Source organism: Amblyomma mixtum, chromosome 6 (assembly GCF_055824585.1).
Source record: "Amblyomma mixtum isolate Tamu chromosome 6, ASM5582458v1, whole genome shotgun sequence".
Classification (NCBI taxonomy): Eukaryota; Metazoa; Arthropoda; class Arachnida; order Ixodida; family Ixodidae; genus Amblyomma; species Amblyomma mixtum.
The window spans coordinates 140,298,675-140,313,781 of record NC_143017.1 but is presented as its reverse complement, the minus strand read 5'-3'; the positions used below and the strand labels follow the sequence as shown (position 1 = coordinate 140,313,781).

The window sequence follows — 15,107 nt, the reverse complement described above, 5'->3', positions numbered from 1 at the left end:
TGCCAGATGATGATGACGATGGATTTGAATGGAGCAAGGTGAATCTTTTCGAAAGAGCGTCAGGAACAGACCTGATGGCCCATGCAGGTCTTCAATGTGTATGACCCTAGCAAACTTACCGTGTGTCTTTCCTTGTCCCTGTTCTGTTCTTGCGCTATTTTTGTTTGACCTGTTCTAACCAAGCCATCGCTAATCATAACAAAATACGGCCTGAACTAAGAAATCTTTCGCAGTTCAAACCTGTCTGACTCACTACAGCGTCTTAAACGACAATACCGCGAATTAAAAAATAAGGAATCGAATGTAGTAGCTTGCTTTAATAATGATTTTAGGGGCCATTAAAGTCAACGAATACCTTACTAAGGACAAGAAGAAAATCAATAAATAAACTAGTTACTGCGCCCAAGCGCAGCGCAAACTTCAGCACAATCAAAGAGAAAAAGTGCAATTGAAATTTATTCTCTCTAACTTTATCATAGAAGAAAAGTGATGCAACCTTTCGTCGCTTTGTAGAGCAAGAATTCCGAGCTCGAAGTCAGCAGATGCATAAAGCACATTTGTCACGAGAACGTGGCTGTCTGCCTGTGGAAAAAAAAGAAAATAAGGGGATGGGGAGGGGGGGGGGTGTAAGCGTTTCCCCCTGCTTGCAGAGAGCCTTCTTGCAGACATTAGTCAAAGCACTTGGCAGAGGCAAGGCGCCGGCTTTATGTAGGCCTGCCACGTAGGTCCATAAATATATTTCAAGGTTGGGCTCCCTCCCTCGGCACGCCTTGTTAGCTGCAAGCCATTGTTCAACACGGCCCTGGCATCGCAAAGCGACAAAGCCCAGAACGCGTCCAGTAACTACAATAACACCCACAAAACGAGAGTGCTACCGAACTCGGCGCTTCCTTTCAAACCTTGGGGGGGGGGGGGGGGGGGGGGGGCGAAACCACTTCGTGTCCGCGGCGCTTTATCTGACAGGAAACAGGGACACCAATACAAGGGTTAAATACTGAATCGACGACCAACAACGAGCTTAGCAACACTCATCAGTATTCCATTGGGAGCGCGGCCCCACTTCTGCAGCTGCGCGTCTTGTGTTTTCCTTGCGCTGTGTAACAAAAGAAAGGCGACTCGAGAAGGGCGCCGGGAAAAAAGGGAAGAGCAGAGAAGAAAAAAAAAACGCAAGCAGGCATGGCAGGCAAAAAAGCTAACGTCTCAGCGGCTCCTTAAGAAAAAGCTGGGTAGAAAGAAGGCCTAACTAGGAAGGGCGATGCCGAAGGAGGAGCCTAAAAAGAGCGGAGCATAACACGAAACAGAGGGAAGAGAGAGAGCGGGAAGAAAGTAGAAAGGGAAGAAAAAGAGGAGATAGGGAAGATCCTAGGCGCGGAGGGGGCAGGAGGCGGGGGGTTAGAAAGGGAGAGCATCAAGGTTCCATTTATACCTAACGGATGGCTGGGCGCGGTGCAGGCGCTTGCGTTTTTATTGCCCCCGGACTGGCCGCGGCGCAATGTGTCCGAGATTGACACCTTTTATTCCGAGCACGGACAACGATGCAGGCGGACACCCGAGCCCATCCAGACGTCTCAGTTGTCGCGGCGCGCTGTTTTGCGGAGATGGCCACGCATGACCACCGCCGCGGCCGCTTTTTGGGGCCTCTGCTCGGCTGTCGTCCGGCGGGGCTCGGTGGCCCCCAGAGACTGCGGCACCGCGTTCGTGTGCCGCGGTCCAGGTCGCTGCTGCCGCCGCCGCTGCAGGAGTTGACGACCGCACATTTTTGTGCCGTGCAACGCTGACACGAGAGAAAGCGCTAAGCGGGTCATAATGAGACTAACGTTAGCGCCCTGGAATTTCGCTTAAACTACGCGATCCCAAAAACAAGTTCTGTATTTGACGAGGGTGTGTAGCTGTTCGGGCTACGTTTTGCGCATCTGAGAACGTAGTGAGAAAAGGGCCCGTTCACGCATTACTTATTAGGAAGAGACGAAGAACACAACGAAGCTTCCTGGATTGTGGGCCCTTTCGTACGTTGTGTGTCGACGCTCGGTTTACTGACCATATTCTTAGTGCGTGTTATATATGAAAAACACTAGAGGGAATTAGTCGATATTTTGGGCTAGGGGTATGTCCAGAATGGTGCCACGAAACACAAGTGCGAACACTAGTGTTTACGTTTGTAGTCGATGTCCAGGCTTCCGGTGGCCGAATCACCTGAAGGGGGAGGGGGGGGGGGGGGGGGGGGGTTTGCACTTCATGCTTAGACTGAGGAAACGTAGCAAGCCGTGTACAGCCTGCCTCACCCTTCTGCAGAGCACTCAAGCGGCGCACTACCCTTCATAAAAATCCGCACGCCGTCGCAGCTCCTAGCTTTTAGTGGCAACTTTTGCCCGGATGCAGAGTCCCATAGATCTGCAAGCAAGTTGGAATTCAGCACACTGCCCGCCGATCGGGGCTGCATTATAATTTCGGCTTTTAATGCGTTGCGCCGTCTGATGGGGCGCTCTACAGAAGGGTATACGCAGACTGTACACATATCATTATCTTATAAAATGCATCGTTTCATCTTCTATTTTATGAAAAAATAAAGGGGGGGGGGGATTTGCCGGAAAAAACTCATGACATAGGGTTTCTCACAACGCATCTGCAGTTTTTCGGATCACTGAATTCTAAATTCTGTTCTTAGCGCGTGCATTGGAGTAAAGTGCATTAAAATGGGCATCTTAGCAATGAAATAGCCACATTCTCGTTTTTTCTCTCTTCTTTTTATGAGGTTTAACGTCCCATTGTAAGGCAATCTGTGAGGAACGCTTTTCTGGAGAGATACGGATAATTTCGACCCCTTGGGGTTCTTTAACGTGCACTGGCGTAGCGCAGTACACGGGGCTCTAACATTTTCGCTATCATCGCCACTTTCCCCAGTCCAGAGTGCTAAGCAATAAGGCTGGGAATTGATCTTAGCATTTCTGTATGCATGAAGCACATTCTATAAGTGAGGTATTAAAGAAATACCAGGTTTGCTGCAACACTTCAAAGATGAAAAAGAATTGCTAAAGGGCTCCAGTGCCAGCACGCTACCATTCTACCAATCAACCTCTCGGTGATATCACTGCGTAGCAGTGAATATGCCACTTATGTGTCGTTATTGATTCAAAATCCTTGTGAGGCAATTCCTCTCAACAAAGTTTCAACAAAAATTCAGAGCCCACACGCTCGAGATCAGGACCTCCTTTCTAACAATGTGATGTTCGTGTCTGTTGGTCAGCATTACTTTTTTTTTTTTTCTGTTAGAGCCAAGTTTTATTTCACATAGGCAAGCTATTTCTTTTCAAGATTTCCTGTTCCGCAGCCCACGCCAGAAAGCTTACGTGCCCTTCAATAACACGTTTTATTTTATTCCTTAAAGCAAAGCTAAAGTTCTCTCCGTTTTTAGAACGAAAATTTAGCCCTCAATAAATTGATAAGCTTCCCTCCCAGTACTCCCGGAACAAACCTCTTGAGCTCTTTTCTAGGGATAGCCTGGAGACGCTGATTCACTGGCTCCCATAATGGAAACCGAGTGCGCGTCAAACAAGCACAGCTTCGCTTTATGTTTTCTTCCGTCCATTCTCGCCGCAGGTGAACAGGCAGGTGAAACAAACAGCACCAGCGCAGTTCCAATCCATTTTCCATTGGCACCCAGCGGGGGCAGCGGAAGAGCTCGAAGTGGCGACGTCTCGAAATCACTCAAGCAGCCCGACTAGAGAAAAAAAACAAACAAACAGAAACAAAAGGGAGTGGGGAACTGCCGGACAACAGCAGCAAGAAGGGATCAATACCCCTCCGACCAAAACAAATAGCTCTTTTTTTTGTTCGCTCTTTGTTTCGTGGCTCGGACGTGGTGGTGTATACACTCGACCGCGCACTCCCAACTCAAGCTTCCGAACAAAAAGTCCACCCTAAAGCGGCGCGCAAAGTAGAAAACAGAAAGAGAAAAAAAAAGAAGATACAAAAAAAACTCACGTGTTTAAGGTGGTGTGCGGAAGGTGTAAGCAACAGACAATAGGTAAGTCAAAGACGCCTGAGAAGCTTAGTGGTACAGAAAGGAACCTGGAACGTCTTCTTCCAAATTTCCATGCCACGCATAAAAAGAGAGTGCGAAACAAGGCTACTAAGACGCTATATTTCGGGAAAAGAATATGTTGAGGAAGAAGCAGACATCATCCCGTTCAGCCAACACGTGGTCGTTGGGCGTCGATGCACGGGAAGTGAATGTAACGCAGAGCAGCGCAAAAGAACCAGAAACAAAACGCTCTCCTGCAGTACCAACCGAAAGGTGGAAAAGTGGGGAAAGGGCCGAGAGGTAGAAGACCGAACAAAATCAAACGCTCCGCACAAAGCCGTGGACAAAAGTGAGGGGATCGAAAGAGCACGAAATCCATCGCGCCTAGTTGGCGCGAATGTCTGTCTGCCAGAGGTTGGGGCGGGGAGCAAACCGCGGCGGGGGAGTACAGGGAAGTGGGGAGATATCTGCGGCAGCTCAAAGAAACGGTGCGGAGGGAGAAAGCAGGCGTAAGAGGAATGGAAAACAAAACGAGAAAACAAAAACGCCTGCAGTGCATGGGTCGCTCAGTCAGCCGTGCGCTCGCTAAGGGCGACTGGGCGCCAGGGATGAACTCTCCGAAGCCGAGCGTCTGCAACCGCGCACGCGGCAAGGAAGATTGAGGGGCGGGTGGGGACGAGAAAAATAAACGGGAAGTAAGGGGGAGGGGATGGGGCGGCTGTAACAGAATTGGGACAGTTTCGGTGTTGCCCCCTGGCTTTGGAACCGCGGCGAAGAAAAGGCGTTATTCGAAGTGTGTGCCGGCCGCCGCAGGAAAAACGGATTCCGCATCGCAGACCGGCGTAGTTGGAAAAGTGCATTGTCGAAAAGACGCAGGCTTGCCCCATTTCTCTCGAAGGCACCTCGCTTTGGGCCGAAGAGATAGAATGGGGGTGAAGGGAGAAATAGCTCAGGTGCGATAAATTTCCGCAAAGACTAGCAAAAATTGCGAGGATGGCTAGCGCTAAAGGATTGTCTCGCAAAGGTCAATGCACAAGGCATACTGAAGCAGAGAATCCAGTATGCGCCCCACGCCTTTTTCAACGGGAAAGCCTCCTGAAGGTTTTGAGAAATGTGAGAGTTTGACATTTAAAGAAGGCATTCCACAAAAGCTCTTTCTTTGGGTTGAAGCACGTTAACTCGATTTTTTTTTTGCTTTCTTAGGCTAATGGGTGCTAAGTTACGGAGGATTGTTTGCTTAAGGTTTGTATTGTTCATTACATATTTCATTATCACAGACGCTCAGAGATAACAGGTGATAAGTGAGCTTTCGAGCAGAAAAAAATAAAAAGAAAAGTACTAAGTCTAGCCCACTTTAATGAAGCTGACGGTCACGTGGATTGCATTCGTTGTAGTCGTAGTTCGCGGTAAGTGGGCTTGCCTTGTTACCGCCTAAAATAGTACAGCTAGACAGAAGTGGCATAGAGTTCTGCAACAGAATTGGCAGTGGCTTAGCTAGGCTATGCCAGGATATACGTAGCGAAAGCGAGCGCAACAACGAGGCAAGCGATGTGACGTCATACCAAAAGGCGGCGGCGGCTCCACGGCGAGGCGCATGGTGTGACGTCTTACCAGACGGTGAGGCGAGCGCGCGGTGTCTGACAGCTGCGGCGGTTGCTAGGAGATGGCTGAAGGTCGGTCCCTGTGCCTCCTCGGAGCATCGCCGCAGCGAAATCGCAAGTTCGTGGCCAGTGTAGCTTTCGCTACAAAAATCTACAGTGCACACCTGTTTCTTCAAAGCATAACTTATTAAGTTGCTTGATAAGTTCAGGACAACCATGAGCTCTTGGCCGAAACCCTTGCTGCGGAGGGGCCCCTTTAGGGACACAATAATACCGATAGCGATTGAGGCATTCGTAGCAACTGGTTACAGTAAGTCGGCATCCTCGATGTTGCGACGAAGGTACTACAGCGCATGCGCGCAGAAAATACAGTATAATACGCGCTATCCTTGAGTAAAGCGCTCGACAGCGGTTGGGGTTCAAAATAAAGTGACACCTCGCCGCAGCTACTAGGTTCCTGAAGCAACATCTGCGTGGAAGTAGCGCCGCATAGATCTAGAACTAGGTGGGAACTAGCACTTCGCTCGAACACCATAGGCTACTGCCCGAGTCAGTTTTTATTGATTGGTGCGCTCTACACGACAGTTCTACACCAGAGTGACGCAGACTGTCGTCTGCGAGCTACTTTCATACGGCGGCAGCGCAGATGGCGGAATTGTGATTGGGCAGGCGACGCACGCCAAATAATCTGGTAGGCGTGGAGGGCATACAAGGCTTATCTGGAATCTGGACACTGGTATTCAGACTTCTTTAGTCTCTATCTTTTAATAATCATTGACCGTGTGCAGTAGTTTCGTTTTCAACTCTTCCCCTGTCTAGCGCTTACCACGATCCTGCTACCTCTTTCGACTCTCTGCCCAGCCGGTACATACACACTCAGAGAATGACTTTGCAGACTGGCGGGGTGCGCTTGTACGGCGGTTAACTGTAATTTCAAAGCCGTTTTTTTTTTAAAAGTGCGAAAGCATTACTAGCCTAATTAGACGAAATTACTTTGGTGACCTTCGTTGTTGTTCACCTTAAGGTTTATGGTTTCTTGGGGTTTAACGTCCCAAAGCGACTGAAGCTATGAGAGACGCCGTAGTGAAGGTCTCCGGAAATTTCGACCACCTGGGGTTCTTTAACGTGCACTGACGTCGCAGAGCACACGGGCCTCTAGAATTTCGCCTCCATCGAAATTCAGCCGCCTTATGGGTACGACGAGATAGCAGAGTTAATGGCTAAATGCCTATATGTGCATAACTGGTAATTCTCTAGCTCGCATCCATACATCCATACGGCCGGTTAAGCAATGTGCCACTTCCTGCTATGGCAGGTGCTGCCATCGGTGGGGTTTTTGCGAGCCATGTTGCTCTTTCTGAGGAACACCTCGCGACCAGTTCCTTAATTTAACTGCAACCTGCCACGGTGGGCGGTTCGCTCAGAAGCGATGATGTCACAGGGTCACGTGACCTAGGTGGCCAAAATAGCTCCTAGGTTGCTTCTCTGGGAACTTTTCACTCACGATACCACCGCCGCCGACGACGATGCCGGGCTTTCCGCTAACCAGAACCCCTAACTCCATCGCGTCGATAATAACCGGTTTTAACATCTAAGGAAATGCCAACCCCATTGAAGAAAAGAATACAGGTGGTGCAACAGCTACAGTTTAATTCTTACTCATAATGTAACAGCGATGACAGTATGTACAGGATGGTTTATAATGCTTGCAATGAGAAAGTAACTGAACAATACTATAAACATATCACGTAGTTCTCAAGCAAGAAAAAAAAAATTCACGTAGTTTTAGCGCCTTGCTAAGTATTTGCCAGAAACATCTTGTCGTGGCATTAAATGCTGAGGAAGTGTCGGTTCATGAGACGAATATTTCACAGAGGTTTACCCATAACAGCATGGGTCCAATTCACCTCAAGGAAAGGACTATACACCTTTGAAAATAAAAACACTTTGCAATGGCCCATATTTCATCTGTGAGGCAATACGGTCCGAATTCATACGGAATCATTACTTACATGAAAAGCTGCAAGAATCCCTAAAGTAATCTGCGTTATGGGCGAAAGGAAAGAAAAAAGAACTCTGTATTTACTCTATTGCTAAATATATGCCCAGCGGCGAAACAAAGCAAGTTTATTATAGTTATCGTTCCTTGCGTTGCTGTATATTTATTTCGATGCGAAATGAGGAGAAGACCATGCCTTCAGCACTGCATGTTTTACAGCAAAACAGATAAAATATCGAGGACACGAGAACAATCATAAGCTTTTGCATTCTTACCCCTAACTTCCCTTCTCAGCAAGAGAATTCCTACGTTCAGAAGAGTAGGCAAGGTGGGTTGATGGTACATTAACGCACTGCGTTAGTGGAACACAACAGTAACGTTTCAGAGCACTTCGACACACCACAGCGCTGTCTGCAAATGTAGCGGACAGTTAGTAGCACATACACTGAAGAAACAAAATAAAATTACCTGCGTGTATAATTGAAAACATTCCACCAGAAAAACATGAAAGAAATGTACCTTCAACTATTCCGTAATTAAGTATTCAGCAAAACAGTGTCAAGGAAACCTCTTTGCAAAGACATCTCTACCGATGGCTTTTATTTGACAATGTACTGCCGTTTATTTGTTAGAGTACTTCGATAAATGTAGCGACAGTGTTAGAAATTACTTATGCAAAGAACAGTAAAAAGCTTTTTTTTTTTGCAAAATGTTGCTTTTGAAAAATGCGTTTGATTTTGGTGACCCTAGAATTCCTATAGCAATCGAGCAGAGAACGGTAGGGAAATCAGGGGTTCGTTATAGAATACGTATGAAGTAGGCCAACTACGTCTACTTTTTAACCAATTGTATTTCAGTCACAAAAATAACTACGACATTAATTTGCAAATGATTAAGAGCAAATATAAAAAAAAGAAACATTCCTCTTGGCTTTTCTTGGTTTCGGGGACTGTTGTGTTCCTTTATACACCAGGTGTTTCGACTAAGTAAATCTCAAAAATTGTTTTTGTTTTAGATAAAAATATGGCTTTTCAGCATAGTATTATCAATATTGGTGGACACCAGAAAACCGGTCAATATATTTAAGTAGCAAGCTGGTTAGCTAATTTTCAATAATTAACTTTAACTTTTATAGTTAGGCGCCTAGCTGCAATTAGAGGTTTGTAGCCGGCCGTTAGTAACAGCCATATCAGATTTTAGTATTTATAAACACGATTACCCTTGGCGCTGTGGCTCTACAAAATTTGTTTTCATATTTTTTTTACTAGTGGCGTGCCCTGGAAAAGTTCCTTTGCCTGCATACTTTTCGAAAGCGCTTCTATTTTGCAGGATGTGGCCAAATTTTTTCGAACGACAGCGCTGAGCATCGTCGCGTTTTCGAAATTCTATAAACTTTTATGACTTTTACTAACGACCGGCTAGAAAACTATGATTGCAACTAGGCGCCTAACTGTAATAGTTAAAAAGTTATTTATTAAAAACCAGTTAACCGGCTTATTGCTTAAAACGATTCACCGGTTTTCTGGTGTCCGCCAATACTGGAATACAATGGCGCAAAAGCGATATTTTTACCACAAAAAGGCTATTTTCTAAACTTACTTAGCCTTTCCTGAAACACCTGGTAAAATGCTGTAGTAATATCCGTTGTACTAGACTGAATTTACAGGGAGCACTGCTTAGCTGATAACAAAACATGTATCGGTTCCAACCATTGCATGTAAAACGCTATTTCATTAACACATAGCCTATTCTAAGGAGACGATCTTAGTCTGCAATCACGAACATTACTGAACTTAAATTGCCTTCAGGCTAAATTATGCGAGCGACAAAATAATACCACTGCACTGGCAGATGTGAGTTCCTTACGAGTGCGCCTCGACACAAACGATAAGAAAACAATGTCACTGCGAAGCCCACGGATGAACGTTAGAATATCCCCTCGGAAGGCTTACACGTGGCAACAGGCTTCGTGCTGCTAGTTTGCAGTGCCATCAGAACCTGCCTACGTGTATTCACTGGCGAACACCTTGAAGTTTTTATTGTTCGTCGGTCCTTTCATCTCTCTAGCTGTAATAAGCAGATGACGGCAGCGGGTAGGTGCCTAATACCTAGCACATCCGCCGGTGACTAGCCATCGATAGACCACGCGTACAGTGACAAGCATAGGCAGCCCGTTGCGTGCTCTCGATCGTAAAGTTCGTGACGGCCACACAGGGTGTACTCTTAGAGCAAAGCAGCGAAAGAAATAAAAAGAACAAAAAATAGCTCCGCGACTGCACGCGATGTCGTCGGTTCACGTTTGCCCACAGCTGCCGCAGAGGGCTTCTCGACGCTGCTTCTTTGCACTGGGCACTCCGAGCGATCTCTTCGACGCCACAGTCCTTGTTAGCTGAGCAATTCGCGGGGGAGGCTCCGCTTGGTGCACGGCACCCTCTGTCACGTGGTCAGCGCTGTGACGCAAGATGCGAGAGAGAGGACGCGAGTGCCAGGAGGAGAAGCCTTGTCGCCGGTGGAACGTCGACGCTGCTGGAAGAGGCTGTAAGGCGAGCGAGGGGATTGGAAAAATAGAATTAGAATAGATAGAGAGAAAGATAGATGGAAAGATAGATGACGAAAATGGTTCGCAAGGGAAAATTAAAAGTAGAAAAGAAAGAGAGAAAGAGATAGAAAAATAGACGAAGAAACTGGTTAGTAAGCGATGAGTGAGGGGACCAATACGCTAAATTCACATCGGAAATATCACCCTGTTCAATAACGAGTCAGAGGGATCTCTGGCACTGGTCCACAGGAAGAAAAGGCATGATTTTCCTGCCCGTGTTGTGCACAAATCTACACTGTGCTGGTCCTGTATCTGTTCTTCTATTTATGCCTTGTATCGGTGGGCTGCAAGGAGCATCACTGCAGTTCTTTGCCAAAAAATGCCACTCAGCTAGCTAGCACTTTTTTTCTGGATGCTGCAAAGGGATGAAAAGAGTCGTACTGGAAAGGTTTTTGGATAATGAAAAGAAGAGGTGTGAAACATTTTTGTTGCAGCGCATAATAATGAAAAATGCACATATATTAAAAATGATAGCAGAAATTTTTGTAACCTTGATTGCACATGAATTCCTAACGAGAATAACAACACGTGTATTTTCGTGACGAACAAGAACGCTGGGTCTGAGTACATTTAAATGCGCGTTTCTTTCATTGTTGACAAAATACCACTAGCGACAGAAGAATACAAACCATCGGATCCACGAGATCTGGTGCCATTAGCATTTCGCGTAAACCGGGTTTACTATCTGGACCAAAAGTGTAGCATATATTGCTTTGTGTGACTCGCTGTTCCAGCGACGCCTTTCGGCGTTTACGGCATGAATGAGCCCCACGGACGGAAACGATCTGGCAAGGATACAGCTAAGGGCATGTCAGTGTACTAACGCTCATGCCCTTAGATAAAAAAAGTCATCCCATGGCGCGGCAAGTACTAAGTGTAACCGCAGCTTGTCTCGTACAGAACAGTACAGCCAGGACATTTCTTCTTCTTGTCAAAAAAAAAAATCGGGTCTGATCTACAGGCTACCACAAGTACCACAAGATGTACCACAAGTTACAATTCACTTCGAAAACAGTCGAGGACTTTCTTATGCTCATGAAAATTTTGCGTTCCTTATTCCAGAAAGACCAAGCTCTTCCACGCAGACATACATATGCCCCCACACAAAATGCGGAAACAGTTTGGCTCGGGACACTCACAGTCTATCCGAATGAGCTTTTCCACGAACATAGTCTTGAATGAAGGGGCGTCGGCAGAAACCTCGCACTTGTAGTTGCCGCCTGTGAGGTGGTCCACGTTACGGATGAACACGGTCCCGTTGTTTGAACGCTGCAACTGGAAAGAAAAGAAAAGCATCAACTGTAAGGAGGCCGGTTTGCCCAATCAAAGCACTCGCATTTATGTTACCCTGGAGTGCCGTCTAAAGAACTCGACAATGCGCGCCGGAGGGCACACGTGCAAGATGAATGTATTCCTGCATTTTGGACTTTTCTGGGGAAAAGGAGTGAGTAGTAGTAGTACGTCCACCGCACCTCCGCCCAAGACAACTTGAAACAAATAAACGCTGATGTCGCATGTTCAAGGGCAACCACTCCTGGGCTCTTGTGGCCTTTATAGGTTTGATCCAAATGAACGAGGGTACTATTGGTCAACAAATGAACGTCAGGGTTTCCAGTTAGCACATGCGGCGCGTACGCCGATGCTTTTCACACAGTTTCGTTACACAGAATTTGCTCGAAAATTCCCAGACTTTTGCGCTGTATCGTGAATTACAAGTTACAGTTAAGGAAGAATGGGTGAAAACTCGTTATGGGTAAAAACGCCACAATGTGTTATTTAAGACCGCCTAAATTTTAAATATTCAGTCAGAATAACTAGACATTCAAATGTGATTATGCATCTTTTGCACGCTACAACTTTATTTAGGGCTGACGACATTCATCTTTTCCAAGCACAAAAAAAGGAAAGTGGGTCTTCATGAACGATAGAACTGTCGAAAGGTGCGAATGAGTACACGCCAATTTTTTAGGTACTCTTCATGTAAACTACAAAGCTTTTATGGTTTTATGGTTTATGGGGATTTTAACATCCCAATGCGACTCAGGCTATGAGGGACGCCGTAGTGAAGGGCTCCAGAAATTTCTAAGCGTCCTAGACTTGCATAATTATTTATTGCAACTTGCCAATGGTTTTATAATGTACAAAATTTAGGAATTCAGAAAATTTAGAAAATTTAGCTCCCGCAATAGTTAGAGTCGTTTAAGCTCTTATTACTTACAGAGCCCCTCTTAGCCGGTGACTCTTTCCTTAATTAGACTTTAACCCTGCGAGAAGCACTGAAGATCACAGCATAGTAAAAAAATATCAATGAATCTCAACGAAAAATTTAGTGTGTTTCTCATTACCTTTTCATACAAGTAAATCTCCTCAGGACACCGAAAAACTTGACGGCATTTCCACATGTTGAAATGCCTTTGTGATGCTCTACAACAGAGGAGATCGCTAAGCGTCGAAAAGTATTCTCATTTAAATGGTCTCTCAAATGGTCTTCTAGGCGACGACGTCTAGGTCTTCTAGGTTAAATGGTCTGGTCTTCTAGGCAACGACGACCAAAGCCACAAGTGCTACTGGTGCGGCGTTAAAAGCCCACGTGTAAAGCTCTTCTCAACGATATCACAAGTGGTTGCGCCTTGTTACTGTTTGAGTTCTAGCCGTTCCAGACGCTCTGACCCCCATATTTCAGTAAAAGGTCCAAGTCTATAGACCTTCCTGGCAAGTCTATTATGTGCAGAGGCGAAGCCTAACTTATTACGGTTTATTTACAGCGCGTTTTGGCAACATTAACTGTTCTGGCACTTGGGATCCGGAGTTTCTCGAACATGGAAATTCGTATGCGTTTTTTTTTTCAGGAAAAATAATCCACCTGTTCACACATGGAGGAGTGTTTTTTAGCGACTTGCAGGATGACGTAAAAACTCAAGACAAAGCATAAACAAGCAGGCCGTCGTTTTTAGTTAATCATGGTAACGATGATGATGAGTAAATGCTTTCAGACAAATATTAAAAAGAACTGAAAATGAGATAACTATTTCGGGGTACCAAAGACTTTCGTTATCTTGGATTCATTGGACTTCATAAATCGAACTGGCCTTCAGCTAGACATTGACGTCCTAAGGAGGTTACCACTGTACCCCGTTTAGAGAATGGCCATGGACTCTGCTAGAATTCCACGTTTAAGTGCTACTTGGTTCTGTTCAATCAGTGAATAGCTTCATTTCTTTAAAGGTATGCACTTGGGCAAAGAATATGAGGACAAACGAAGCAACGTATGAGGCATGTACAGGGCGCTTTGTACATGTCTTATGTGCTACATAACTTTGAAGAATTGGTTGTATTGTGTTGGGTTTTACGGAACATAGGAGATTGAGGCCGTCATTTAGTGAGTAGGAAATTAAATGGTTTTAAGATATTGGTTTGTTAAGCATACTTGCTTATTTCAGAAAACTAACGATTGATGAAATTTAAAAAGTGAACTATTCCCTAAGAGCACGCTTGGGCTAAAAGGGATGTTTTCATTGTAGAATAGAGTAAAATAACTTTTTCTTAACTGTTAGAGTTTTGCGCACCAGAATATGACGCGGTTTACTGTGAACTCACCTTTACATTTCTCACATATAAGTTTGTCTCCTTTTTCTTTTGTTAGAAGTAGTGCCAAGTGTGGGGGCCCAATGGGAAGACGGCACTAAATGACTTCAATGATGTGTTCTTGATGAGTGCGTGACTTCCTTTCTCTTGTCATGGGCTTGACCTTGTGTAGCTTAATATTTGCCTCATTATTCTGTTTATACTGAAATTTATTCCTCCGCTTCTAATGTTCTAACTTCATGTAACATTTGTAGGTAATGTGTTCTTTCTTTATTTCGAAATTCCAAGAATTCGCAGCACAGACGTAGGCTCTCTAATTGCCGCTTATCCCAAAATAACTTGGGACCTAACAAAATCTCATCATATGGCCTTGTGTTGGAACTGTTTCTATGTTGTAAATGATGCTACCTATCAAAGGTTCAACTGCATTTCTGAAACGTAATGCTTTGAGTGAAGTGCTACTTTGTGTTACCTGGCTGAGTAGTGGACCTCTTGTGGCATGGTCCACAGACTGCCCGCTTTGCCATTTCCATATTTGTGTCTTTCTTCTGCACAAATGCGTCACTGAGCTTAACGTCGGCACAAGGCAATGACAGTATCTCACATTGCTTTCTGTCCAGTTTGTACCGTGAGCAGGTATGTAAACGCTTCGCACCTATAAAATAAATAGGTTGGTGGAGACGCTGGTCTGGGAAAGGCATCTTGCACTTTGGCACTCACTCATTGGTTATCGTTGTCTCTTGAAAGACTTTGTGAACAGTATGTCTACTCTAACTTGCTGATTGACTGATCAACTTATATCGATGAAAAATAAACAACACAACAAACTGTTTCCACAAGTATGAAGGGTTGGAATTGATTTGTTTCTCTTGAACTACTGGTATGGATATTCTGCACACAATTTGTGTGCTCTAGAAAAAGGTCGCTTTCTCATTGTATTAACGATTGCAAAAAAAACTGGAGAAAAAAAACGATGCTGTAATTATAGCGTGCTCTATTGAACCTTAAAGCCACTGCTTAGAATACAGAGCAAAATTATGAAGTTTTTTCTTTTTGCCATTTTTAGCATCTTTTGTCATCTCTGGCCGCTGTTACGATAGAACTAGCACAGGTTGCGCAGACTACGCTTATGCGAATTCAGTAGTCACATGACGTTGATATTCAAAAATTCCTTTGATATGTCTGCAGAAGTTCACGCAAAGCGAAGAGAGGTATCCGTGGGGCCTAAGGGGGCAAAAATATACGGTAGAACACATTTCACTAAAATGAATCAAATGCAGAAAGTCACCGGTATATAGCTCT

General features: G+C 45.2%; 1 protein-coding gene across 2 annotated transcripts in view; it reads right to left on the bottom strand.

The window, feature by feature from the left end:
- Positions 1 to 493: 493 nt before the first annotated feature.
- LOC149340596 (uncharacterized) overlaps positions 494 to 15,107 on the bottom strand; it is a 65,114-nt gene continuing 50,500 nt past the window's right edge. Inside the window, exons 3-4 of one of the 2 annotated variants that reach the window (XM_089551299.1) lie at positions 11,360 to 11,495; positions 494 to 582 (exon numbers count right to left, since the gene is read on the bottom strand). In XM_089551299.1, the coding sequence (XP_089407425.1) occupies positions 536 to 582; positions 11,360 to 11,495 (183 nt within the window). In that variant the 3' untranslated portion in view covers positions 494 to 535. Of the gene's footprint in view, positions 583 to 9,158; positions 10,158 to 11,359; positions 11,496 to 15,107 lie in introns of those variants that run through there. The other variant, XM_089551298.1, reaches the window with a different exon arrangement.